Source organism: Akebia trifoliata, chromosome 4 (assembly GCF_017979445.1).
Source record: "Akebia trifoliata isolate Shusen 1 chromosome 4, ASM1797944v1, whole genome shotgun sequence".
Lineage (NCBI taxonomy): Eukaryota > Viridiplantae > Streptophyta > Magnoliopsida > Ranunculales > Lardizabalaceae > Akebia > Akebia trifoliata.
This window is the reverse complement of record NC_141378.1, coordinates 20,140,517-20,168,149: the sequence shown is the minus strand read 5'-3', so window position 1 is coordinate 20,168,149 and position 27,633 is coordinate 20,140,517. Positions and strand designations below refer to the sequence as shown.

The 27,633-nt window shown below is 33.2% G+C and overlaps 1 protein-coding gene and 1 non-coding gene across 3 annotated transcripts; one reads left to right on the top strand and one right to left on the bottom strand.

Moving 5' to 3' along the window:
* Window positions 1–14,036: 14,036 nt before the first annotated feature.
* Window positions 14,037–19,881, top strand: LOC147404387 (heptahelical transmembrane protein 4-like). Of its 2 annotated transcripts, XM_086440320.1 has the most exons (5): window positions 14,037–14,174; window positions 14,299–14,430; window positions 14,536–14,788; window positions 16,597–16,870; window positions 18,891–19,881. In XM_086440320.1, the coding sequence occupies exons 3-5, from the start codon at window positions 14,541–14,543 to the stop codon at window positions 19,542–19,544; spliced, it is 1,176 nt and encodes a 391-aa protein (XP_086296446.1). In that variant the 5' UTR covers window positions 14,037–14,174; window positions 14,299–14,430; window positions 14,536–14,540; the 3' UTR covers window positions 19,545–19,881. The 2 variants fall into 2 exon arrangements, with proteins under 2 accessions (XP_086296446.1, XP_086296445.1); XM_086440319.1 differs by lacking the exon at window positions 14,037–14,174 and having other exon boundaries at window positions 14,181–14,430.
* Window positions 19,882–21,246: 1,365 nt separating this feature from the next.
* On the bottom strand, window positions 21,247–21,320 carry TRNAT-AGU (transfer RNA threonine (anticodon AGU)). Its single transcript has one exon. It is a non-coding gene; the product is annotated as a tRNA-Thr (tRNA).
* Window positions 21,321–27,633: the final 6,313 nt, after the last annotated feature.

Genomic DNA, 27,633 nt, shown 5'->3' with positions numbered 1-27,633 from the left:
CTCGAGGTGTAAAGTCATTGATCTCGAAGTTCAATTTGAGTTACCGCACCATGACAATCATCAAAGGAACTCGAAAGGAGAGTCTAGACCTGTTACTCAAGAAAGAGCGCTACTAAAAGAGTAGAGTGTTCGATCTCGCAACTCAACTTGAGTCACCAAGCCACAAGGGGCATAGAGAAATCGAAAGTATTCAAAGCAAAAAAAAATCTATAAAGTAAGCATAACTGAAAGGGCATGGTGAAAACCCGTCAGGGCACTGTGAGTAAAAAAATCAGGCTATGGCAAGATCAAAACCACCGGCACGATGAAAACCCAAAAAGGGCGTCGATGCGCAAAAATGTGGAAATCGGGTCTGGTGAAAACCGTAATTGGCGCCAGGGGCAAAAATGAAAAAAAAAAAAAAAAAAAAAAAAACAACTCCTGGCCCGCAAGAGTATAAACTGTGAACGGCGAAAATTTCGAAATCCTCAATGTTCCAACAGATGCAACTAAGATAACTCAGTCAAAATTTTCAATCTCGGGGATGACTCTAAAGAGGTTAAGGATTAGCTGACACTTGTATCCTCGACATTTGGCAAAGGCACCATGATCGTTAACTTTCAGAGTTTTCAAACACAGTCTGTCACAGATTATTCGACAAAGGCAATCTTTTAAAACCTAAAACAAAACAAAAATGCATCATCAAAATTACTATTTTTGGCCTATGACGAAGAATCTAGGACTTTTCTTAAAATCAAATGTTTTCGAAAGCAATAGATATATCTGAGGCCACTATGTAAAAAACCTATTTCATTCATTTCAAATAGTGCTATATCATTCTCATTAAAAGCAGGGTACAAGAAGGAATAGCGGGCAAAGAGCCACTCAAGCATTTTCCTGGAAAGTATAGTAGGCATCAAGTCATCTTTAAGGCTTCGATCTGAGCAGCTTGGTCAACGATGATTCTCTCCATATCCGAGGCATGACAACATACCAAATACTCAAATATCAGACCATCATGCAAGTCTCTCTCAAGGATGGTCACGCTACACTAAGCTCTCTCAAGATGATCCTATAACTTCCATGAAGGGAAACTAAGTTCGAAATTCAAAATCAATGAGAGAAAAGAAAAAATATATCAAAATTGCATTGCATGGTTCAAAACGTCAATCACTTCCAAAATCATAAAAAATGGTATCTAAGATTTCAAACGAGCTCCGTGCCACGAAATCAAGGGTTTCAAAAAGGCTAATCCTGTCAGACCCCGTGCTTGGGTAGCCACATTTTACAAAAAATTCTTCAATCCATCCGGCGTTGTTAATCGTCATGCAATAAATTATTTCGGATTCGTGCAAATAAAGGGTCTAATTTATTCTTTGCAGTTCTTTGCAAGCAACTCCTGCAAAGAGGGGCAGCTGTAGACACCCCAATTTGCACGAACCCATAGGAAAATCCAAATTTTCTCGAATTAATTTCGATTTAGAACTCAAGTTCTTCGACGGACCCACATTGCTATTTTGCATCATTTTCATGCATACATGCATCATCTCATATCATTGCATGCCCATACCTTGTCCCTAATCCACTTAAACCTATGCCCATCACCCAAAACCAAATCCAATTCCATATCCCAAACCCAATCCAAGTCCATGTCCTAACCCAAAACCAAGTCCATCCTAAGCCCAAACCCAAGTCCACATCCTTAACCCAAAACCAAGTCCATCCTAAGCCCAACCCAAGTCCATATCCAAACCCAACACCAAGTCCATACCCAAGCCCAACACCAAGTCCATTCTCTCACCCCTTACAAGATGACACATGTTGATACCTCATAAGCCTCCAACACCCAATGCATCATCTAATTGGAGAGTCAACCTTTCTTTTGTGAAAACTCAAGAATGCCCTTCTCAAAAAGTTTAGTCAAACCAAAAAGGTTAGTTGGTCTTTGGTAATAATCCATAAAGGTGAGAGAACTTCCCATTATGCCCTCAAAAGGTGGGAATCTTCAAGTACATACATGGAGTTCTCCCATTGGTCCATTTCAAAATTATACTTCACACCCTTTTGCTTTATTTGTTATTTACAAATGAACCAAGATCTACTTTTCACCTACCACTTCACCTTTACACATGTCATCCTCCTATTCACCCTCCCAAATGTGCTTTTGTTTTCCCATTGGTCCATTTCAAAACTACACTTCCACCCTTGCTTTATGAGTTATTTACAAATAAACCAAGATCTACTTTTTACCTACCACTCCACCTTTACACATGTCACTCTCATCATCTCATCCAAAAGTACTTTTGTTCTCTCACCTCTATTTACCAAAAAACCAAGGATCAAAGCATGCTTTTAGGGTTTCTTCACAAATGTCATCTTTACCCTCATACAAATGAAAAATCCAAAAAGAAATAACCTAAATCTCATGTCCATGTTCTTTATTTTTAGGGTTGGACCACTTTATCCCCAAAAGTTCTCCAAAAACTCTATAAATACCCTCATTTCCTATGAGCAAGGCATGCTCTCAAGCCCCCATCTCTCAACCTAAAACTCTACCAATCTCTACTCATCTCTCTCATCTCTCACTCTCAACTTCAACCTCCAACTCTCTTATCCTTTAACTCTCAAGTTCACTTCTCAAGCTCAAGTTCATTCAAGACTTCCAAGGGACAAGGTGGGTAGTAATTATTTATTTATTTTCTTTTATCTTGCATCTTCTTCTTCTAACCCTCTCTTTTCTTTTTTAGAAACCCTTAGGATGTAATGGAGAACCCTCCTTCATCCCGAGTAGATTGAACCTCAACCTTGGGCATGGAATGCTTGAGGCGGCTTGGTCGAAAGGATGGAGGTTGAAGCCCTTTTTAACCCACTCTCATATCATGCATCATAATGTACACTATGCACACACATCACACATGTTGGCTATGATGAAGAAATGTGTAACTCTCTTGATGGGGTTAAAACACTAAGTTTCTAGCTAAACATGCATGCATTAAGGTTATAGATCTAAGAGAATTCCTTTCATGGAATTTTTCTAAAATCAAAACCAACATTTCAACTCATGCAAAAGTGTGTTGACTCCATAGAATGTCTTTTTCTATAAGATATCTCTTATGTCAACACCAACATCAAAATCTCTTCCAATGAGGTACATACACACACTATATGCACCCACCCACTTCATGCATCTCATGCATTCTACTTGTTATTTTAATCATTTTCAAAATGGCCAAATCTAAAGGTAACCACCTTAGGTGGAGAGAATGGGGTGCTTAACACCTTCCCCATTCTCTAACCGAATCCCCTTACTTAGATCTTAGGTAGACCATACCTTTTCCATGATTGAGAGTCACTACAATGCCATAAAAAATGGTTTTCAAAAGAATCGATTCGGGTGCCCATTCACACCCATTTACAAAAAAGAATGGTGGCGACTCCAAACAACGTAGCATTGAGGTTCAAAGTTGAACATTTCTCATGTCTACAGTCTTCCAAAAACTCTATAAATACCTTCAATTTTCATGAACAACTCATGCTCTCAAGCCCCCATCTCTCAACCTAAAACTCTACAAAAATTCCTACTCATTCTCTCATCTTCTAAACTTCAACTCAACCCTTAACCATCTCATTCATCTCTCAAGCCTACTCTTTAAGGTCCAAGTTCACCATCAAGGGACAAGGTAGGGTTTAAGATGTAGTTTACTTATTTCAAAGTTTGCATTCTCTTCTTCTAACCTCTCTTTATTTTATTTTTAGAAAGCCTTAGGATGTAATGTATACCCTCTCCCATCCCCGGTAGATTGGACTAAGGTTCGATCGAAAGGATGGGGGTTGAAGCCCTTTTCACCTCAATCTCATGCATCATATTGTACACAATGCACACACTCACCTATGCATGGCAATGATGAAGAAATGTGTCACCCTCTTGATGGGGTGAAACACTAAGTTTCTAGCCATGCATACATGCATCATGGTTGTGACCTTAAGGGAACTCCATCATGGAGTCTCTCTAAAAGTTCAAACCTACATTTATATTCATAAATTTAATGTGGCTACATGGGTCATTCTTTTCCATAGAATGCCCCTAATGTCATGTTAAAAATCAAAAACCCTTTGTTAAGGGAATATTCCACTTAATGCACACACTACTCTTACCATACATTCTCATGCATTTTAATATTTGTTTTCTTGAATTTTTTACAAAATAAAATGGCCAAGCAAGGTAACCACCTTTGGTGGAGAGGATGGGGTGCCTAACACCTTCCCCATCCTCTAATCGGACCTCCTTACCTAGATCTTAGGTAGACCTTGCCCTTTCCAACAAATGAGAGTCACTACAATGCCATGGAAAAAATGGTTTTCAAAAAATCAATTCGGGTGCCCATTCACACCCATTTCCAAAAAAGAATGGTGGCGACTCCAAACAATGTAGTATTGAGGTTCATTGTGAACATTTCATGTCTACATAAGGGAAAATGCAGGAAGGGACCAAGTCCGGTGAGTTCTTAACTTGTTTGAGTGATTTTAATTACTTATTTTAAAATTACATTTTAAGTAATAAATCAGTCTAGAACTTGTCTGCATGGCACATGCGAGGTTTTTTATTTTTATTTTTTTTAAGACTGTCCATAGGTAAGGGAAAATCCAGGAAGGGGCTAGGGAGGGGAGTCCCCCCCCTCTTTATCTAGGATTTTTGGAGATTTAAATTTTTTCCTAAATTTTAATGATTATTTAAGATATACCTTAACTTTTGATGGCTTGCTTTATTTCACCATGTTGCTACCTTCCCTTTTGAATTTTTTACCCCCACCCTCCATATTTTGGTTGATTTAAACATCCCATGTGCTTTAGCGAGTATTTGAGATACTTCGCCTAGGTGTTGTAATAAATGACAATACTAAAAAAGGATATATTGGCAAGCTAGATAAGTAAAAAATAGGATGTTTACACCTATGACGCAGATAGTTAATCACCTATAAAATAGTTTAATGCCTAAAAAAAAACAAACATTAATCAATTCATTTTATGCTTCTTGATCAATTGATCAGGTGATTCCACTCTTTGCAGTGTGAAAAGAGGACTTGAAAGAATGCTAAATTTTCAATCGATAATATCAAAGAGTTCAAATTGTGTACACTAATAAGGAGGATTAAAATCCTACTCCTAGACCTCAATTTGTGCCACATAATTAAGAATCCGAGGAAATTATAAAGAGATATTTTAAGTTGTTTGTTGTGTAGATTGTCAATAAAAATAGCAAAACAAAAATATATAAAACCTTGGCAAGCAAAGATCGATCAACACAGACAATGTTGATATAACAATTTCTTTTGACTTAAAACAATTAATCAGGTTTAAAGTATTTAAGAAACTAAATTAAAACTAATATAAAATAATTAGATATGTGATTCACAATGTAAAGAATTAGATCGATCAAATCCACCAAAACAATTCACCTTATTAATTTATTTATTTCTTATTATCTCAATCCAATTAACAAAGTTAATGCTATTAGATCGAAAGATAAAATATGTTAATCCAAATATTAATCCCAAAATTCTATGATAATATTTAATAAGATAAAATCAAAGATAAAATATTGAATTTCTAACCAAGCATAGTTTAACTTGAACTTATTTAAGATTAAACTATCAAAATAATGAGACAAATTATTCTATTCAATGATTATTACTTAAGAAATTGGTATAAAAATAAAACATTCAAGCACAATCAAAACAAATAACTATCTAAGATGATCTTGTTTAGGTTTCATTGACCTCTCTAACAGAGATCTAGCCACAAATCATATCAAGGACAATAAAAAAAAATAGAAATAGAAGAATAAAATATTAGAGAAGAGAAAGAAATTATCTTTATTAGTCTTGATCTTGAATTTGGTAGAATATCCTTCTGTTTACAAAGCTTCTACAGAACTAACCTTAAAAATTTTAAAACTAAAAATAAAAGAGAACTAGAGAAGATGATCTTAAAGGAGATGACATGAAATAAGTTGGCTTTGATCTAGTATCATATTTATAGAAACTAGATTAGGGTTTCTTTTAGATTCGAAATATTTTTGTGTTTTACAAAAATTCAAAAATCGAATTCGTTTTTGATATAAATCATACCGCCTTATTGAAGTACGAATCTCGAAAATAAACTTGTTGACATTATCGCACCGCCCAAGGTTCTCACCGTGTCGCGGTGCTTGTGGGCCCAATAACTTGAATTGTGGGTTATAACTTTGTCTTGTGTCTTAGATTACAACGTACCTCTTCATTCATCCTGGTTTATCCTTTTGGCTCGTGATTTTAACCTATTACATGTAAATAACCATAATTAGTCTAAAAATACACAATTTATTAAAAAATAATAATAATTATAGACTATTAACGTATTTGGTCTATTTAGGAGATTTTATGCATTTTTCTACCTTAAAGTCTCTGTAAATAGGGTTCTAGAATCAATTTTTAAGCTTTGATCACACAACCAAACCTAGATTTTATTATTCCCGAGCAAAAATGAAGAAACTCAAAATAAAATTTTACTTTCGTAGTTTACGTGATTACATTTAACGAATGTAGTAAGCCCTTAAACACCTAGTAGACGAGTTTGACTCGTGAGGGTTTGCAGTGAATATACTTACAAAATTCAAACACTTTATAATAATATTAAAATCAAAATCGACCTATGTAATGAAAACATAACGACATTTCACAAATCAGTCAAAGGTCTTTTACGTTTGAAAAGAGTTCTAAGTTTTCATTTCACACTTTAGAAATTTACAAAAATAACTTGAGTGCTTGTGCAAATTTTTTATTTTAAAAACTTTTTCAAAATAATGTTTCACCTCCTAACTATTAAGAATGGTCGATTCTACCTAAGTTTTAACTTGAAACTAAGCATTTTGTCTGAGATAGTGAGAAGTGTGGATGTTCACTTTAATACCTTTAAGGGACTTTATTTGTCATATTTCAACTTACTCATGTTTTTATCATTAACGATTTTCACCATACTGAAACACTGTATTTGATTTCATTAAACTCTTTTTTTTTGTAGTTCTATTTTTCTTTTAACCAGCCAACCAAAGAATAAGGAAGTTAAAGTTCACTAGATAAAGTATTCTCTAATACTCTAAATAGAGAAGATGGTCAACTCTTGTTCCATGCAATATAATTTATCAAGTGTTTTAATCAGAAATGACGTGAATTTTTCAAAGTAATCTTTTTTCTGATTTTCTGGTGAGGAAAAAAATTAAAAGGACTCGTGATAAAAAATTTAGGACATAAGACTGAGATTTGAAATTCATATATAAAAAGTACATAAATTTTTTTTTGAAGAAAATATTTTAAAAGTGTTATATATATTTTTTCATTTTTTTTTTGAAAGTTTGCAAATAAATTAACAATGCAATTGTGAGTTAACTTAGTACCCCCAAACTTAAATGAAATATTGTCTTCAATATGCAAACAGTAAGAAAATAGAGAGAAATGTTAGATCACAACTAAAACAGATTGGGCATTAATGTGCAAAATATTGTTATAACTGATTTAAAAAGAGTGAAAGTAATAACAATGATAATTTCTGAAATAGTTTTGCATTAAAGAAAACCTGCCTAAGAATAGTAAAAACAACCTAACTAAAAAAAATAAAAACATCATAATCTAAGAAAGAAAGAAATCATAATCTTATAAAGAAAGATATCATAATCTCAATCTAAATTCTAAGCAGCCCGCGTACTCGCAAAAAAATGAATTTTCTCCCTTGAAAAATCCAAAGAAAATAGTTTTTCAAAAAAATTTCTTTTAAGAAAAATACTTGAAATTTTCAACCCTTGTACCCCTTTTTGGTGAGTTCAAATTGAAAGAAGAGAAACTAAGGTCCTATGTGAAAGTCTATAATTACAAGAACACAAAGAAATCATAACTACACTACTCATCTTAAAAAAATAAAAAACACAGGATTGCTTCCTAGAAGCGTTAAATTTAACGTCTTCAACTGGACTTATCAAAAGGTTTGATCCCTAAAACTTTTCCTAACATCTAATTTGACGGACACTTCGATTGATTTTTTACCTTAGATATTAATCAGACATATTTGTATCGTATTAAAAACATGAAAATTATTTTGTGAGATGATCAACATCCTACGTATGTCCTCAGTCATCACATTTTTTAGACAATTTTCAACCATCGTGTCTCTAAGAAAATGAAAATTGTAAGACAAACAAAGTCTTTACAATCTTGTAAAACTATTAGTTGGATGGGATACAAAGTTTAAGTCATCTTACTGATCTCCAAAGAGGTTTCGCACTTGGTAGTGGTCAGATTTTTAGGAATTGGTGTGATTAACAAATCAGAGTTGTTCCTTGATTCCTTTTAAACAACATTCTCCTTTGATGTGGAGCAATTTCTTTAGTTATACTTGTATAATAATCTTGCTCATTGGGAAATTGAAACACAACTTGACTCTTGGAGGTTATCTCATTTGAAAACTGATCATTTTCCCCTTCTTCTAAGAGCAAGGTTAGCTGACCTAGTTGGACTTCCATCATTGGTACGGTTGGAGCTGTAATCTCATTGATTTGTGTTTGAACTTCAATTGATAAAGAATTACCAGTTATTGATAAACAATCATCGAATTCCTCACAGAAGAAAGAAAATTTGCCAAACATATCTCTTTTTAATATTGTCATTTATTACAACACATAGGTGAAGTATCTCAAATACTCACTTTAGCACAGGGGATGTTTAAATCAACCCAAAAATGGAGGGTGGGGGTAAAAAATTCAAAAGGAAAGGTAGCAACATGGTGAAATAGAGCAAGCCATCAAAACTTAAGGTATATATATATATATTAAATTATCATTAAAATTTAGGAAATATTTTAAATCTCAAAAAATCCTAAAGATGAGGGGGGGGGGGGGGGGACTACCCTCCCTAGCCCCTTCCTGGATTTTCCCTTGCCTATGGACAATCTTTAAAAAAAATCAGAAAAAACCTCGCATGTGCCATGCCAACAAGTTCTAGATTGGTTTATTACTTAAAATGCAATTTTAAAATAAGTACTTAAAATCACTCAAACAAGTTAAGAACTCACTGGACTTTGTACAACAATGCATACTCTTGCACCGAAGATAAAGAGATAGTAAGCTATCTCCTTAATACTTTATTTAGAAATGTATATTGGTGTGGAGAATGGGTATGACATAAGGGATAGACAACATGATTTTTTGCATAATGAAGTTTTAGTTCATTGTGAACTTGATTTTCATCCTGAAAGGTCGATCAATCGTCTCTCTCGAGGGTATCATAATAGGGGACTATGAGTAGTTTTAGGTGTATGGATGTGTTCTTCCACCATTAATATCAATCCAAAATCAAAGTGGCATTTCTCGCTTCTCTTTCTAGTTGGGGAAGTGCTCCAACTTTGGATTTTCCCTTGCCTATGGACAATCTTAAAAAATAAATAAATAAATAAGAAAAACCCTCGCATGTGCCATGCAAACAAGTTATTGACTGGTTTATTACTTAAAATGCAATTTCCTTCATCTTTACATTTTGTCCATGCAATAATCATTTTAAGTCAGATCTGTACCTGTATTTCCAAATTGAATATATAGGATGGCATGATAAAATCCCAGATCTATGTTTTAAAATTACATAGAAGCCCCTAGAAGACCTAAAATCGGATGTGGGACCCTCAAAATATTGTAATTCATTATGAAAACTTGTGCAATGTTAGATTTTCTTTATGAACCTCTGCATTGTCAAAATCACGGGTGTTTCTTTAAATTTAAAAGATTATCTATATCCTCAAACTTTCAAATTTCCAAATTTTCAATAAATTTGAATAATAAGACTTGCACACGCCAATCGAGTCATCAAATGACTCAATTGAGTCACAAATCCCAACTTATCGATCAGGCAGTGTTGGAGCATAAAGATTTACAGCTCACTTGAGTATCCTTCGATTAGATGTGTTAGTACGTAAAGATGAAATATAAAAAGAACAAAATAGTGAATTTAAATATCAAGTAAAATTAAGTAGGCAATGTGTAAATAGGTAAGTCATGTGAAAAAAGCCTAAATTTGACTGTCCCCAGGCCATCAAATTTCATAAAATTCGACGGACAAAGGAGTCAAAATTTTCATTATCAAATTTTTATTTTCGTCGAGTCAAAACTATCAAATTAATGAAGGATGAGAGAAATTTGACTATTCTAAACTGTCAAATCTGGGAATATCAAGAATTTTGACTGTCTTAGACCATTAAAATTCAGTTTTTAAAATTAGGGGCCTTGCCCAGTCAATTTTTTCTGTCGAATTTTTCAGTTTTCACTTAGTGTTAAGATGCCTATCACCCTCTCAAAGTCACAACCGAACCTTTGAGTATGAATATCTAATTTGTAATCCCTATCCTCGGAGTCAACTTATTAGTTAATTAAATTTAAAAATCAAAATCAACTAGAGTGACCATTCATAGCTAGTTAACTAGATGAATGTTGGAGGCTTCATATCATATAGTAATTGGACCAAAATTTGATCGCTATAAAACTCTATTAACCTAAAATGTCACATAAAAAATAAACTAGAGATATTAATCAAGTTTGATATAGGCCTGGTTGAGCTCTAACCCAACCTTAAAAGGCAGGCTTCAACCTTAAAAATAAATTCGTATTTTAGAATCTCTCAATCTCACTTCTCCTCAATAAAACTAAAATTCTACCCATAATTGTAAGGCGAGTTTACTATTAGTTTATGTTCTACACAAAAATGAAATTTAATTTAAGACAAAATTTACGAAAATGTGAACAAGTCACAAACTAAAAACATACTTTTATTTATTTTTACTTATTAATTTAAAATCACTTTTTTTTTTTTTAAATTTAATAATCTACAACCATTCCATAAAGATCTTTACATTATATTTCTTGTCCTATTTGTTAACCAAGTTTTTTTTTTTGCTACACATTCTTCCAAGACTCATTTAACCTGTAGTTTGGCCCTGATTTAATGTACTTGAAAATTATGAGCCCTATATGTTTCTTTGTGGAATTAAAATCCAAGTCTTACTCCTTAATTTTCAGATTAATCATAAGAACACAAGCGTAATAAATTATTAATTATGATCTTAAAAACAATATTCCCAACATGATCCACCACTCATATTACAATTAATTATGAGACAAGGCCAAAACTGTCCTTAGTTTTTCATTTCACTTCAATGGTATTTAGGTCATATTGATCAAAACAAATAGAATTACAAACCCAAGATCTCTATGACCTTGTTATATTAGTTAATTTTAGTTTTCTAAAATTTAAAAATATCATTTTTATTATGATATTTAGAAAATCATCTTAGTTAACAATACGAGTCTTATGATATATTAAATGATAAAAAAATTACTATCGAAATAAAAATTTTAAAATAATTTTTTAAAGTCCTATAAGAATGAGTCATATCGTTGCCCCCACATGTTCTCAATACACATACCCCTAAAAAATATACCCGATGAGTCCCTTAATTAACCACTTACCGAACTCATTAATTCATAACCGATCAAAGGTAGGTTCTCAAGTGGGTTCATTTCTTTTTCAATACGGGTGTGTTTTCAGAAGGTGGAGCAAACAATCAATGTGAGTAATAAAAGATTTAAGAGTCGCGATTTTTCACTCTAAAATTTGCACTCGATTGATGTGGCAAGTGCACAGAACCATAGATATTTTTCTTAAGGATGCACAAGGAAAAATATCTATGGTTATGTGCACTTGCCACATCGACCAAGTATAGACCGAGTGAAAATTTTTGAGCCAGAATATCATTAGTCAAGATTTAAATGATGCATGAGTCCTACTTTTTGTATTAAATGGGAGTTTTCACATGCCATCTACTTAGCTCTTTCATATTTATTGGACTGGACTTTCAGCAGTCCAACCAAAGAAATGATTCACAAAAACAAAGAAAAATTACCTCTTCTTTTATTTTATTTTTTTTCCTGAGCACTTGAAAAATTACTTAATAGACCTGTGGGTAGGGTTTCTTTCTAAATATTCTCTAACTTTTGGAGTACCCAAACTACCCTTTTCTTCTCTCCTTTATATAGGATTTTTCAATGATGATCACAATAATTTTCGATGATTTTTTTTTTACTATGAATGACAAACGTAGAATGATGATACTTTTAATATTGACCATTTAAAATTATTTTTTGATTATTTCCATGATTTGTAACAAAAAAGACAAGCAAGATTAAGATTTTAAATTTTTTGAAGATTTCGCCATAACTTATGCTTCAAGTGTCCGTTTTGCATATATAATATATCTGTTTTGACTATTTTGAGAAGATCTATCTAATATCAAATTCGAAAAAATGAAAAAAATATATATATGGATCACATTTCCAGTGTCAAATTCACCACTATTTTATTGTCTAATTCACCATTTTTATTCCCAAACTAATCACTTTTTATTATCAAATTTGATATTTTTTTTATTATTAAATTCGACAATATAGCTAAACAATAAAAATTGTCCAATGTGACAATTTAAAAAAAAAAAAAAATGAATATGACAGATTACTCAACAATAGTAAATTGCCTTTATGTAACTTGTCTAACTCAACACGTTTTATGGTGGAGTTATAGCAACGGATATGTCTGGTGCAATAACTTTTAAAATTGCCAAACTCAAACAATTTTTTAAAAACTTTGAACTTAACAATAAAAGAAGTCAAACTCAACAATAAAAAGTGGCGAACTCAACACTAAATGTTATCCAGATTCTTTTTATTATTATTATTATTATTATTATTATTATTTATTTATTTTTATTTTTTATTTCAACTTTCATACTGAATAGATCTTCTCAAAATAATCAAAATGCAAAATCAAAAGTTATGATGAAATCATCAAAAAAAATAAAAAATTGAAATCCCCACTTTATTCATCCTTTTTTATTATAAATTGTTGAAATAAAATGAAAAAACGCATATAAATGTTCAAAATAAAAGCATATAATTCTCGATTCATTTCTCACAATAAAAAATTGTCATAAATGATTGCAATCAATGCTGAAAAGTCTAAGTAGGTGAAGATGATGAGAAAATAATTACTCCTGTACTCCAAAAATATCATAACGAGAGATGAGATTCATGGATTACTAAGAAAGGAAACATTTACTAAATAAGCTATAAAAACACAACTAACAATTTAGGAATTATTTAGAAAGAAATCCCTCCCACAAGGTCTTTTAAGTAATTTTCCCTAAAATTAAACGGCCCAAATAGATAGTTACGTAGCAATAGATTCATATTAGGGGAAATTACTTAAAGGGCCCTGACGGAGGGTTTCCTTATAAAGAATCCTTGAATTTTGGACAATAACTTGATAGTCCATTTAATAAACTTTTTATTTCTTAATGATCTCTCATTGTTGTTGAGGCCAACATTTTTACTGTCAAACCCATCACTTTTTATTTATTATTGAGGTCAACATTTTTATTGTCGAACTCATCATTGTAAAATTCATTCATTTTTGTTTTTTTTTTTTTTTTTTTTCGACTAAAATACATGAAAAAATTGACCAAAAACTTGAGATAAAGACTTATCTAAATGATTTCAAACCAAAAGAAGCATTTTTGATCAATTTTCATCCAAATTTTTTTTTTGAAAAAAATCATAGTTTTTAACATACGTCTTCAAAGAACTTGAAAAATCCCTTAAAAATGAATTCTGCTTTATTTTTAAAAACGGAATGAAATCTACAAAACTCAATTGACATATTGAAAATTCACTTTTTTTTTTTTTTTTTTGACGAAAATAGTGAGATCAAATAGTTAGGGCATTCAATTGTGAGAAATGTGTTCAATGGGGTTTAAGTAGGAGTTAGAAAAGAAAGTTTTAATGAATGAACTATTAAGAGAAACCCTAAACTTGGGGTCTAATTAGAAAGAATTCCATCCACCAGGTCCTTTTAAGTAATTTTCCCTTCAGATTACATTTGCGATATTTCCTCCAGATGTCCCCTTCTCTGTTTTCTTATTCTTTCCTCCAACTTAATCGTGTAAAAGTCCATAACCGACAAACGGTCTCTAGCCACCTTCGGATCTCCATATCGAATCAAATTAAAGATTCTATTTTTTTTTTTTAATTATTATTTAACAACAAATCCGCCATTTTCTCTCCATTGTTGCGTGTAACTTTTCTTCTTTTCTTCTCCCATTAATTTAATAAAGCATCTTGCATTTTAATTGTTCTCATCGAAATCTCCCCCCACGTTCTTTGAAATTTGAGAACTAATTGTCTCCATTTGTTTGTAGTTGGTTTTTCCCATCTTGATCTTGTCTATATAGAGTAGTGGGTGGCTTTTCTCTGTTTGTTTCTATCGAAGAGATTCCAAACTAATCAAATAAATTGAAATCTGAAGAATTTGATTTGGGATTCATTCTCTGGTATGTTTTCTTTGTTTTCTCATTTGGGTTTTTCGTTTTGAGGCAAAAGTTGGAACTTTTTTGGTTATTGATCTAAATTTTGTTGAATTTTATTTGGGATTGAAGGGGTGATGGGTTCTTTGGAAACATTAGAAGAAAGTCGATTCGAATGCGAAGATGATAATTTGGTTTGTTCGAAGGAAGGAAAAGGGAAGAGATTGTGGAAGAAAGTGAAGTATCAACTCGTTGAATATCACTCTTTGCCTCATTATTTGAGAGACAATGAGTTCATTGTCGGCCATTACCGATCCGAATGGCCGTTGAAGCAGGTGTTCCTCAGCATTTTCACCATTCACAATGAGACTCTCAATGTCTGGACGTAAGGATTCTTCTTTCACTATAACACTATGGCATTGTCTTTTGTTATTTGCTTTTCAATTTGAATTTGGAAATGGGTTCTGAATTCTTTTCGTGAACTTTTAATTTTCTGAATTGGGCAATATACTTTCTAGATTTGCTAATTTTGCAATTTGATTGATATACTGCTTTCTTTGAGAATGAAGTAATAGGTGTGTTGGAATTTCAATTTCACTAAAAGATATTGGACTTCTAAGATTTAGGTGTTATAATGGCCCCCTCATTGTCGATAAATAAGCTTGAAGTTCTCTCAAGCTTATGACCAATCTCAATATTTGCCCTCACACCACCAATTTCGTCTTCAATACTTTGGTTTTTTTTTTTGGGGGGTGTGTGTGTGTGTGTGGGGGGGGGGGGGGGGGGGGAGTTACAAATTCAGTCGTCTGATGGAAAATCATTTTGATATTTGGTTTAGAGAATACTTTTTCCGTAGAATTTGTTGTTCCCTTATGATTTGATTCCCCAATGATGAATTAACCACTTGTGAGACCCAATTTATTCCATCTCTCGATCTGAAGAAAAGCCCCTCACCTTTGGATGCCCATCTCTTTTGACTTTGTGTATGTGGACACCTGATATCTGCTCGGAACAAATGAGCAAGGAAATCGGTTTCCCTCACTCACCCACCAAAAAATTGCTCTCTTAATAGGCATACATAGCTACCATTTAGTTGAGCTTGATTTCCCAAATTTTGTAATTTTAACCCAGGCCAGCCCCATATTCAAATGAAGCAGGTTATTTTCAAGCAATCTCTTGATTATGAGTCCGAATTTTATGAAACAGGCCACTTTTAGTTCTCTAAACGTTTTTTTGTTCTTGTGAACCATGCAAGTTTTATCCCTTACACATGAAGATGATTCTTAAAGACCTAATTGTAACATAATCCTTGTGTGATCAATTATTCAAAAAGTCTTGATCCTTAACTCATAAATCAGAAACCATTTTTCATTCTATGATCTCTTGATCTATGAGGTTCCCCTAAAGGCTTTCTATTAGGCCCTTTCATCAAACGTTAGTTGCAGTAACCTTTCAACCTTGCTACTGCTCCAACAACCATGTAGTAGACCAATACAAAATTTAATTTCAGCTCTGCTCTCCTACCCAAGTTCTCTTCCATGCTCACTTCTTCTTTGTGCAACTGAGGATCAAAACAGTCTTCAATCTGCACCATTAATCTTGGGTTACCCATAAATGTTGCTATAATTGCTAGTCTCACTTAATGCCCCATTCAGAAACAGGATGGGTTCACTGTCATTTAAATCCCTTACACGTTAGCCTTGTGACGGTAATGATGGCTGTTTAACATGACTCGACTACTAATACCCATGTTTTCTTTGGTTTTTGCTATTGTTCACATCAAAGGTGATTTGCGCTTAGAATGCATTTTTATGCTAGAAATTAGAAGCAATCCTGCACTTACAATCCAATGCAATTTGTTTCTAACTGCACAGTCTCTTAGATTTTGGGCTAATACATATGTTTACTTGTAGGGGCGTTTCTGTTCCTGTTGTTGCTCATATTGGACTAATCATTTCTTAATATTATTCTTTGCTTCTTGTGATCTCATTATTGTGCTCGTCTAAATCACAAGTTATTGTGCTTTCAAATATGGTGGTTATTGCTTTAATTGATACTTACATGGGTACCTATGAGATGCATTTTTTAGGGTTGTTTTTGCTTGATTTTTCATACAATTTTAGTCCAGAACGGCTTGGCCTTCTCAATTTCATAAAACTTTCTTGGCCTTAAAGTTATTCATATTTGGTTCAGGCACTTGATTGGGTTCTTCCTTTTCCTTTCATTGACTATATACACCGCAATGAAGGTTCCAAAGGTCGTGGATCTCCACTCTCTTCAACATTTGCCTGATATGTTTAAGGATTGTGGGATGCCTGATTTGCAAAGATTGCGAGACGATTTTAAAACTTCCTTGCCTTCAATGGACATGCTTCAATCACTGTCGGCTTGGAATATTTTGGAACCTCTCACTAACTGTTTACCTGAGAGATTCTCCCATGTCAACCATACTGATATTTGTGTTCTGGTAATGTTTTTGTTCCTTTTTCTTTGGTGGTAATTCTAGTAGCATGTTGTGCTTATTTCTGGAAAATTAATCTTAAATATAATTTCCTTTGTTAATTGGCAGACCAAACAGATGTCTTAATCAATTTTCTCCTTAGGCATTAAGGGAAAATTATTTTGTCAAAATGGTTTCCTTGGGTGTAGAGTTACTCAAGAGAAGCGCAAATGTTTTTTTTTTTTTTTTGTTGGGTGGGGGTACTAAAAGTCATTTATTAAACCTTTTTGAAAGCAAGATCTGAGAATAATGGGTACTGGACTTGAAAAGGATCAACCTATATTTCAACTAATTTTTATATAGCTTATTCTTTGCCGTGATTTGTGTTTATCACTAATTTGTTTTGTCGTTTTCAAGCACTGATTTGTTGTCACATGAATGTTTAAATTTTTTGGATTTTGTAAAGTTTTAGATGAACCATTTCATGGTTGCTATTGTCCAAGGCATCGTGGGGATGTTAGCAACCCCCCCCATTTACGTTTTCCAAAAATACGCTTAAAATGTAATTATTGTTTTGTCTTCTAATACAAAAAAGCAAAAGAGTTTTTTTTATGCGTAATGACATTTTTGTTCGGCAATCTGTTCGTTGTACACAATTGAACTTATTAGCTGGAATATTATGTCCATTATGCACAAGGTAGTGATACTTCTAGGGAACATTTTCCTTGATGTAACTAATCTGAAAAAACTTCCTTTTAAATTATTGTTAATAGTCAGATGTTATTTAAAGAAATTCAAGCTTTTGAAAATTTTCTTCATACTTATCTATGTAATAATGGCCAGGACATGTGTTTCGGTGTTTGATATGAGTATGAAGTGTCAGACTAATAATCACCAAAAACCCAAAATGCCGATGCATCCATTCAGTTTATTTCATATGTTGAGAGAATTTTTATAATGCTTGGTTCACGTTAGCAAAGTGTTGTCTACTTTATGTCTACACCATCCATGTCACTTTGGGGCTACGCCTTCTCTTCTCCCTTTTAGAGTACTTGCGCCAAAGTGCCCCTTCTCTTCGACCACCACTGTTGGTCTTTGTTTTACATTCCCAAACCATCTCAATCAACTCTTCCTTTGGTTGTACTAATATCTGATTTTTCTTCATCTCTACAGCACTCAATCTAGAACATGTCATTTCTTGAATGCTTAACATTCAACTCCATACAATGTGGTTAATCTTGTTGATATGTTGTAAAATTTTACTTAATAGTTCATTGGTACAATCTTGTCACATAGCACTCCAAAATCAATCCTCCATTTTCCACTCAACGATAATTTTAGAGGAACCTGATCATCGTCAATCTCTCTATATTTTATGGATAATTATATCTAAATAATGGAAGTGTTCTCTTTCGGGTATTCCTTTCTTTCCAATCTCAACTAATTAAGGCCTCATCCCTATCAGTGTCCTTACTAAGTTGCACTGCATATTCTTTCTTGGTCCTAATTACTAATTATTTTAAAGCCTTTAGTTTTAAGTTACCCTCATTATTCTAGTTTTGAATTTTCTCTCTTTTTATCAACCAACACTATTTCATACACAAATGATGTACACCGGAGACCTCTCCTTGATTGTGAGTAGTTAATTGATCGATAACAACATCGAAACATTGATCCCTAGTAGGCTAGTACAAACTTGATGTAACTAGAAACTTCACCGTCCTACCACCTTTTGGTTTATCATTAGCTATAGCTCCAACATACATTTCTTTAATATTGTCAATATACTTACCTTAGACTCCTTTTTTAGCCAATACTTACCAAATTAATTCTCTGGGGACTCTATTATATGTTCTTTTTTCTAAAATAGTGTAAATTATGCATAGATTCTTCATTTTTCCAAACTTCTCCAGTAGTTGTCTAACTAAGAACCTTGCCTTGATCTCTTGGCCTGCACACAAATTGATTGTTTAATGTTTTTATTTCTTGTCATATTAACCAGAATTCTGAATGTGAATCTGCTTCACTGTGTTTTGGTTAAATGCAGCAAAGCATGAAAGATGATGTGGCAAACATGATAGCTCCCCTAATGTTGAGACCGATCACACGGTGGCCCTTCTTTGCCTTCTTGGGTGGTGCCATGTTTTGCTTGTTCGCCAGCAGCACGTGCCATCTCCTCTCTTGCCACTCTGAGCGTCTCTCCTACATCATGCTGAGAGTTGACTATGCTGGCATCGCAGCCCTCATTTCAACCTCCTTCTACCCACTTGTCTACTACTCTTTCATGTGCAACCCATTTTTCTGTAATCTCTACCTAGGCTTCATAACTGTCCTTGGGATCGCCACTGTGATGGTCTCACTCATCCCAGCCTTCCAAAACCCCGAATTCCGAAACATACGAACATTCCTCTTCTTCGGGATGGGCATGTCAGGGGTGGCACCTATACTGCACAAGCTTATTTTGTTTGGAAACCAACCCGAAGCTGTCCACACCACAGGGTATGAGATACTGATGGGAGTTTTCTATGGGCTCGGTGCATTGGTGTATGCCACGAGGATACCTGAGCGGTGGAAGCCGGGGAAGTTTGACATTGCAGGACATAGTCACCAACTGTTTCATGTGTTGGTTGTTGCAGGAGCATACACGCATTATCGCGCCGGGCTCGTGTACCTTAAATGGAGGGACATGCAAGGGTGTTAGATAATCAATTTGAGTTGGGTAGGAGATGGAGATACAGGAAGCTGTGCCCATTGTTCCTCTAAAGATTTCTCTGAAGTTTAACTTCTGAAAGTTAACAATAAGAGGTAATCATAACTCCAGTGTTTGGTTGTTTGTGAGAATTCACCATGGAGTAGTAGAGAACTCTAACTCCAATAATTTGTCAATTTAGATTGTACGTAGGACTGGATTGTATAGATCCTTCGATAGGCTTTGTGGCGCACCAAGATCAATTGGTGGACCACTATTGTGATTTCTCTGTCTATTATTTGGGTACAAAAGATATTTAATATTGGTTGGTTTTAGGTTTCTATTAGTATATCCAAACGTGGTCAGATTATCGTCATTTATTTTCTTATATCAAGCTCTAGGGGTAGTTATTAACCTTTGCTTAATAAGAAGTTATAACTCTCACCTTGTAAGTATTGAGTTGTAACTCCTTAAAAAACATGAGGTGGGAGTTATTTGGATATACTAAGCTTAGTGTTGATAGCCCTCCGACTTTATTGTATTTCTTCGTCTACCCCCACTTTACAAGAATACGCTTCTACTTTATATATTTTTCTTTCCTCTTTTTCAATAATGCCCTTCCAACTTTCTTGTATTTCCTCTTCTACCCCCTTAACCTCAGAGAAAATACCCATCCCACGGGTATGAATTTAAGTGTCTTTAATTTTTCATTTTAATTTGCACATGGTAGCTGGTTAGTAGTGTAACACCAATGTTTTAAAAATCAAACCCATGATCGAATTGAAAATGTATCAAATTGATCTGACCCCTTTCAATTTGGTTGGATTGATTTATATATATTTAGAAACTAAAAATATGTATATTTATGCATACTTTCTCCTTAAATTATTTTTATTTATTTTCAAAGAACATTAACATTCACCCAAATCAGTTCGCTGAACAAACCAATTTTGTTACAAAATTCGATGTAACCTAACTGAATAAATATTTTATATAACATCAATGTGGGTAAAACTGGAAGCAACTGAGCCATAAAAGTAAGGAAAATGCTGAAATGACAAAAAGAATGTACTGGGATTCTAACAGGTCTTAGATGTGTTTCCTCGCAATATGAGTAAAAATAATCTACGGTTACATATGTTGTGTCACAGTAAATCCTGTGTCACCCCACAAGGAAGAGGGAGGGGGGAGGATGCGGCGACGGCGACGGCGACGGCGACGGCGACGGCGACGGCGACGACGACGGTGGTGACGACGACGGCGATGATGGCGACGACGACGGCGACGGTGACTACGGCGACGATGGAGACGACGGAAGTAAGTGAGGAAGATAGGGGGAGAACGTGGTGGTAGTGGTGGCGGAGGAGGTGAGGGATGGAGAAGAAGAGAGAGAGAGAAGTTGGTCGGCGACGGAGCCGACGGCGATGGTGACGACGGCGAGGTTAGTGTAATGGTGGTGGTGGGGAAGAATTGATGATGGAAAATATGGGTGGATTTCATTTTCCCACTCATATGGGTGGAAAAGTGAAATCCATGATTTAGTGGACTTTTTGAATGGGGTGGAAAATGAATTTCCATTTCCATGTGCAATCAAACACTTGAAAAATGTCATTTTCCATGAAAATTGATTTTCCACCCTATTTTCCATGTGCAGTCAAACATACCCTAAAAGTAAACATCTAAATTCTCCCAATAATAAAAATGAAAATAAATGTGCTTTCATTGAGAGTTGAACTCAAGACCTCCCGCTTACTAAACGGGTGCTCTAACCAACTGAGCTATGAAAGCAACGATGGTTCACTTGTGAAGAAAATATATGTTTTAACTCATAAGAACTCAGCCCAAGCCCCACTATGACTAGGATGGCTTTCGAGAAAGACAAATATTTCCATATCAGTGTGTTGGTCGCAGGGATAGAGGTGAAATGTTCCTCTTTTTTTATTTTATTTTATATGGCCTGTCATGGAGAGGGTTTGGCTAGTGTAACTAGGCCCATTTATAGTCCGTTTGTTTTAGCTTTCACACGATTCAAAACTTGTTAAACACGTTCTACTTTTTAGAACTTACATATTTGGGAGCATTAAAGAATCTTTTCGGTTGTCGATTCTTTCAGAAAAATCAGTCAAATTTCTCAACTACCAACACTTCACTGAGCCTCCGCAAAAGACACACGGCATATTCAAATTTTAAGATCTTTTCGGCATTCTCTCTCTTATCGAATCCCTCTCTGATTTTTGTGTGTGAAGATTTTGACCTTTCTCTCCTTAAGTGAGTTCTTCTTCTTTTCTCTCTTCTTCTTCTTCTTCTTCTTCTTCTTCTTCTTCAAGTTAATAACAATTATATAATCAAATTTTCCTTCTTTTTTTAAATTTTAGATTGATTTTCCAATTGATTTGATTTTCCCCTTAAACCAATGGATAAAATTAATTTCAAATTTATGTGTTTAATTGCAAATTTCCTCTTAACCTCCATATTTTAATTTTTCATCATCAAAACTCTAAATTTTAAGAGTTGTTATTGGCACCCCAACTTTTACTTATTACTCCCAAGTAAAAATAAAGAAAATAAGTGAATAGGGTGTAATAAATAAAAGTTGGGGTACCAATAGAATCTTAATCACTTTTTATTTTTTATTTTTTATTTTTTTATATTTTTTTATTGATTTAAAATTTTATACGAGTCTAAATATAATTGTAAAGAAATTTTGTAATAAGTAAAAGTTGAGGTGTCAATAGAAGTTTACTCTTTTTTTTTACTAGATTTATATTTTTTTAGGTTTAAAATTGTATGAGCCTAAACATAATCGTACAGAGCTTTTGTCAACTAGTGTTATAATGTATCATAGTGTTGATATTACCCTTTGTAATGTTGGAAGAGTGTGTTTTAATCTTTAATTTGGTGTGATAAATAATTTAAGAAATTGGGGTATGATAAGTAAAAGTTGGGGTGCCAATCAGATTGTAATAAGTAAAGTAAGAAACAACTTTTGAATACACATTGGATTGAATTGCGGGTCCTAAATTCCAAATCACATGATACTTATTTGATTCAATGAAGTATCATATTGCTTGGTCTAAAGAATCAGGTTGATGCATAGACACAATTGTGAGTGGATTAATTTATTACTTTTTTTTAAAAAAATTTTGTTTTCAAATTTAAATTTTATTTTTGTAGATTGTATCAAGATGATGTCTAGTCAACCATCAGTATATGCATATTAGGATTCAACGATACATAAAATTTGGACGGAATGTTATATTGAAGTAATTCAAAAATATGATAAAAGAAAAAGAGATTTAATCTAAAAAATGCATGATTATTTTACAATTATATTTAAAGAAAAGTTTAAAAAATTTTATCCTAAAGGTCAATACAAATATTGTTAGGATTACGTGAAGGATAGATGGAAAGTATGAAAGAATCTTAAGATGAAATCTAAATTAGGATAGGATGTAGATACGAAATCTTTTAAAGTAACTGATAAACAATGGAAGTCATATATTTTAATAACTTTTTTTTTTGTTTTCATACGATAATTGAAGTTAAATGAGTTAGTTAATTTTTTTAATTATATTTTTTTATCTTTTATCAATTAAATAAATATTCCAATCAATTTTAATACAAGGTATTGGAGTACGAAGATGAACTAGACCCAATATTTGGTGTGACCATTACAATTGAAAAACATTATATGACTGGAAACGAGACTTTTTTTTCATTCACGCAAAATAATTGTATTTCTCTCAATGATTTGGATACATATATTGATAATGTGAATGAATGGTTAACACCAAATACTTCAATTGATCCAGTTGAAAATTCTATTGAAAATATACCTAGAAGATGTCATAAGAGATTAAGTGAGTTTAATCCCTCTTTCACCTTAAGTGTAAATGCAAAAAGAAATACAAAAACGAGTGATGTTGAAATCCAAGAATGCTTTATGTGATGACCGACAATATAGAGACAGATTTGGAAAAAATAAGAAATGTTACAGAATGCAAACAAAGACACTTCTATTATCTTATATATCAACCTATTGAGTAATTTCCATAACATTGATTAGTGTGGAACGGTATGGATGTTTTTAGTTAACAAATTATTCAAAAAGTTTTCTAACAAGAAATTTTTTGTTAGATTGGTAGATATTAATCGCGTGTCTACATTAGAGTAAATTAAAATAAACTTTAAAGAGGCTCACAGGATCTTATAATGGGTAATCTTCTAAGGATAAAATAGATTTATGATTATAATTTCTTAAATGCTATAATAGAATAGTGATATTACTTTTATTTTTTTATTATTATAGTTGTTAAAATACATTACTTTAGTTTATTAAATTTTTACATGCATTTTTTACTTAATAATTTTACATTATGGTTGGTAGAAATATTTATGTTTAACTTTTTTAGTTTTCACTTAAACTCTATATGATTTGATGATTATAAATTGTTATATGTTTATAATTATGTGATTTGTATATATACAATGACAGATGGATGTTAGCACAATGAAAAAAAATTATTTTTTATTTTACTATGGCATTACTATTGTACATGGGATCAATGCATGAAGAAACTATATCAGATTTCACTACTTTCTGATGGTTCATATGTCAAAGAAATACTTGATTCAAACAACCTAATGTCTTATTATGACAATTTTCATAGGGATAAGCATGTCTTCAATATATTATATTATTTTATGAGAAATAAATGATTGCTTAAGATAATAAAGTGGTGAGAGTTGAAAAATAAATTTCAATTCTTTTATATACAATTGGACATAATATTAAAAATAAAAATAGTCAGGATAGATTCCAACATTCTTGTAAAATGATAAACTGATATTTTCATAACATGTTACAAGCATTATATAATTTTGCCCATGACTTAATAAAAATATTTAACTTAAACATCACATTACCCAAAATATTAGCAGACCGACAATATTTTTCATGATTTAAGGTAATTAATTATTTAATATTTGAATTAATATAATCAATAACATAATAATTTTTAATGTTTATTTTTAAATGAAATGGGATTGCATGGATACAATCAATGAAACTCATATATCTGTAGTTATACCATTTGACAAACAAATATCATTTCTATTCGGAAAAAAAATCAAATGTATACAGAATGTCTTGGTTATCTGTTTATTTGACATGTAGTTCATTTTGTTTTAGTTTAGTGGAAAGGTTCGACACACAATTAGAGAGTCTTTCAATCTGCATTTAGTGACCCGAGTTTGAATTTCTCGCATCCTTCCGCTGGTAATAAAATATTATTTTATTTTCTTATTTTTAATATTGTTTATACCTATTAAGATAATTTAAATTTATTGAAAAAAATATCTTAATTGTCTTAGGAAAATATTACATAGTTGATACAAGCTACAAAAATATGCGAGAATATCTTGTACTATATCGTAATATACGGTATCACATACATGATTTTCGTAGAGGAAATGGGTTAAGAACGAAGAAGGAGTGGTTCACTTATTATCACTTTTTAGGTAGAAACATTATTGAATGTTGCTCCATAAAAACACCATCAATCTTTGTGTGTGGATCTACTTTTTGAGTGTTTAGGAGTCATCACCTAGTTTTACGGTCTATGAATCAAAACATGACTCAAAATCGATAAAAGGTACTAATCTACGAAAAAAAGGGTCCGGGGATCTGAAAGCTCCCTCGATCCGCGGGGGTGCGCGGATCCGCTTTTGACCCTTGAGGTTTGGGAGTCGCCACCTAGTTATTGTGGTCTAGGAACCAAACTGACTCTAACATGGATAAAAGGAACTAATCTACCATAAAAAATCTGAATTCGGGGATCAAGTTACGGGGTTGGAAGGTGTTAGGCACCAACCCCGCCCGGCCAAAGCCGGTCTCTACTAAATTTCCAAGTAAATTACATTGCTAAAACCTAGATAAAAAAAAATAAAAATAAAAATTTACCTTTCCGATGGCAAGGACTTGGTTCCCTCAGATCTGACAAAAAGAGCTCCTTGTACCGTGCTCCCTTGCTTCGTTCTGTTTCCGGATTTGACTTCGGATCTCCGAAGCAAGGTATCTCCTTGTTTTTGAATCTGAACTCTTCAAGTTCGTTGCGGATTTGGGAGTGTTTTTAGAAGGCTTTTGGGTGTTTTCTATGCTAAAATCGAAGGGGGGATGTTAGGTAAGGAGTTGGGGCTCCAAAACTAAGGTTTATGGGGGGCTAGGGGAGTTTCTAGACCTACTTCTCTTAGGGTTTATGATTTGATACGAAAATAGGGTGTGAGCACCTCTATTTATAGATTTTTTTAGGAGTTGATTTGGGTAGAGTTAGTATTTAATTAGAGTTCTTTTAATTAGAGTTGTGTTTTAGTTAGAATTGTTTTAGGTAGAATTGTGTTTTAATTAGAATTGTTTTAGGTAGAATTATTTTTAAGTTAGAACTCTATTAGATAGAGTTATTATTTAATTAGAATTCTATTATGACTTTTGGTCTTATTTGATTGACTTTTAATGTTTTGACTTTAGTTTTAATTGATTGACTTTTAATATTTTGACTTCAGTCTTGCTTAATTGACTTTAATTTTGACTTTAGTCTCACTTGATTGACTTTAATACCTTGACTTTAGTCTTGCTTGATTTACTTTTAATTTTGGAGAACCCCCTTCCATTATTTCTTTAATTCTTTGGACCCCCAATGGAGGGGTCCTTAAAGAAATATCCCACGAACCCTCAACAATTTTGCCTGAGAGTCCGATTAATCGATTTTTTAGGTTCAACTTTTTAAATTAATTTCATTAATGTTTAAATTTAATTATTTAATATTTTATTTATTAATTTCAGAATTTTTTATCATGAAAATTGTGAAATTACCGTTTTACCCCCCCGGAGAGGACTTTTCACGTTTTAAGTCGGTTTTTAATGTTCTAGGATGTTTTAGAATCGGTTTTTCGTAAGGAATTCAATGGAAATATTAGTTTTTGTTATTTATGAAATTTTTTGTGTGAAATGGTTGTGAACTTTATGAGGGGCATTTTCGTAATTTTGTCAAATTATGTTAAAATTGGTGAAATGATTTATTTGGTTCCGATTTGTCATTTTATGTGTTCGAATGGATTTTCCTAAGCGTAACGTACGCTCTAGGGTTGTTTTGAGGTTAGGGGTATTTCGGTAATTTGATAATTTTTAGTGATTTTTATCGTGAAGCTTCTTTTTGGTCTGCAAGATGATGATTTCTATGTTTCTGGGGTCGTACTTTCCTAGCGTAGCGTGGTTTCTAAGGTTTTGTCAATTCGAGATACCTCATCTGGATTTCTGAAACAAATCTAGTAACAAAGTAAAGCAATGGAATACACATCCATCATTGGGAATCCTTGCGATCGGGTTGACGAGTTGATTAATCAGGCGGATGCAAAAATGGGGTGTCTACAGATGCCCCTCTTTGGCAGAGGGTTGAAGCAAACTAGATAGCAAATCTATTTTGGTAGATAGTGCGATATCTGAATGCCAAAGCTAGTGACATTTCATTTTGCAGCCTGATTTAGCAATTCGTCGGGGTGTTCGGATCCTTGAGGGTAAAGCTCTCCCCGAATCAAAAAAGGTGGTTAGGTCCTTGAGCGCAAACTCTCACTAACGGTGTCAGATCCTTGAATTTAAAAGAATTCTCCCTGACTAAAAAGCGCAAATGTACAAGTGTGTGCATTGTGAAAATTGAGTAAAACCTGAGCATAAACTAAGCATAACTGAGCATAAATTGAGCATAAAAAAATTGAATGTCTTACTTTACCTACCATGGGTGAAAGAGTAATAAACAATTTTTTTTGGAAAGTTTTACTCTACCTACTCGGGGTGAAAGAGTAATGAACTATTTTTTCTAGGAGTCCTACTCTACCTACTCGGGGTGAAAGAGTAATGAACTATTTTTTCTGGGAGTTTTACTCTACCTACTCAGGGTGAAAGAGTAATGAACTATTTTTTCTGGGAGTCCTACTCTACATACTCGGGGTGAAAGAGTAATGGACTTATTTTCTGGGATTTTTACTCTACCTACTCGGGGTGAAAGAGTAATGAACTATTTTCGGGAGTTCTACTCTACCTACTCGG

What these genes read in the sequence shown, in the direction of transcription:
- LOC147404387 (XM_086440320.1), top strand. Translation starts at nt 14,541, where the DNA reads ATGGGTTCTTTGGAAACATTAGAAGAAAGTCGATTCGAATGCGAAGAT. An exon ending in GAGACTCTCAATGTCTGGAC is followed by an intron (nt 14,789 to 16,596) that starts GTAAGGATTCTT and finishes TATTTGGTTCAG; the next exon opens with GCACTTGATTGGGTTCTTCC. An exon ending in ATACTGATATTTGTGTTCTG is followed by an intron (nt 16,871 to 18,890) that starts GTAATGTTTTTG and finishes GGTTAAATGCAG; the next exon opens with CAAAGCATGAAAGATGATGT.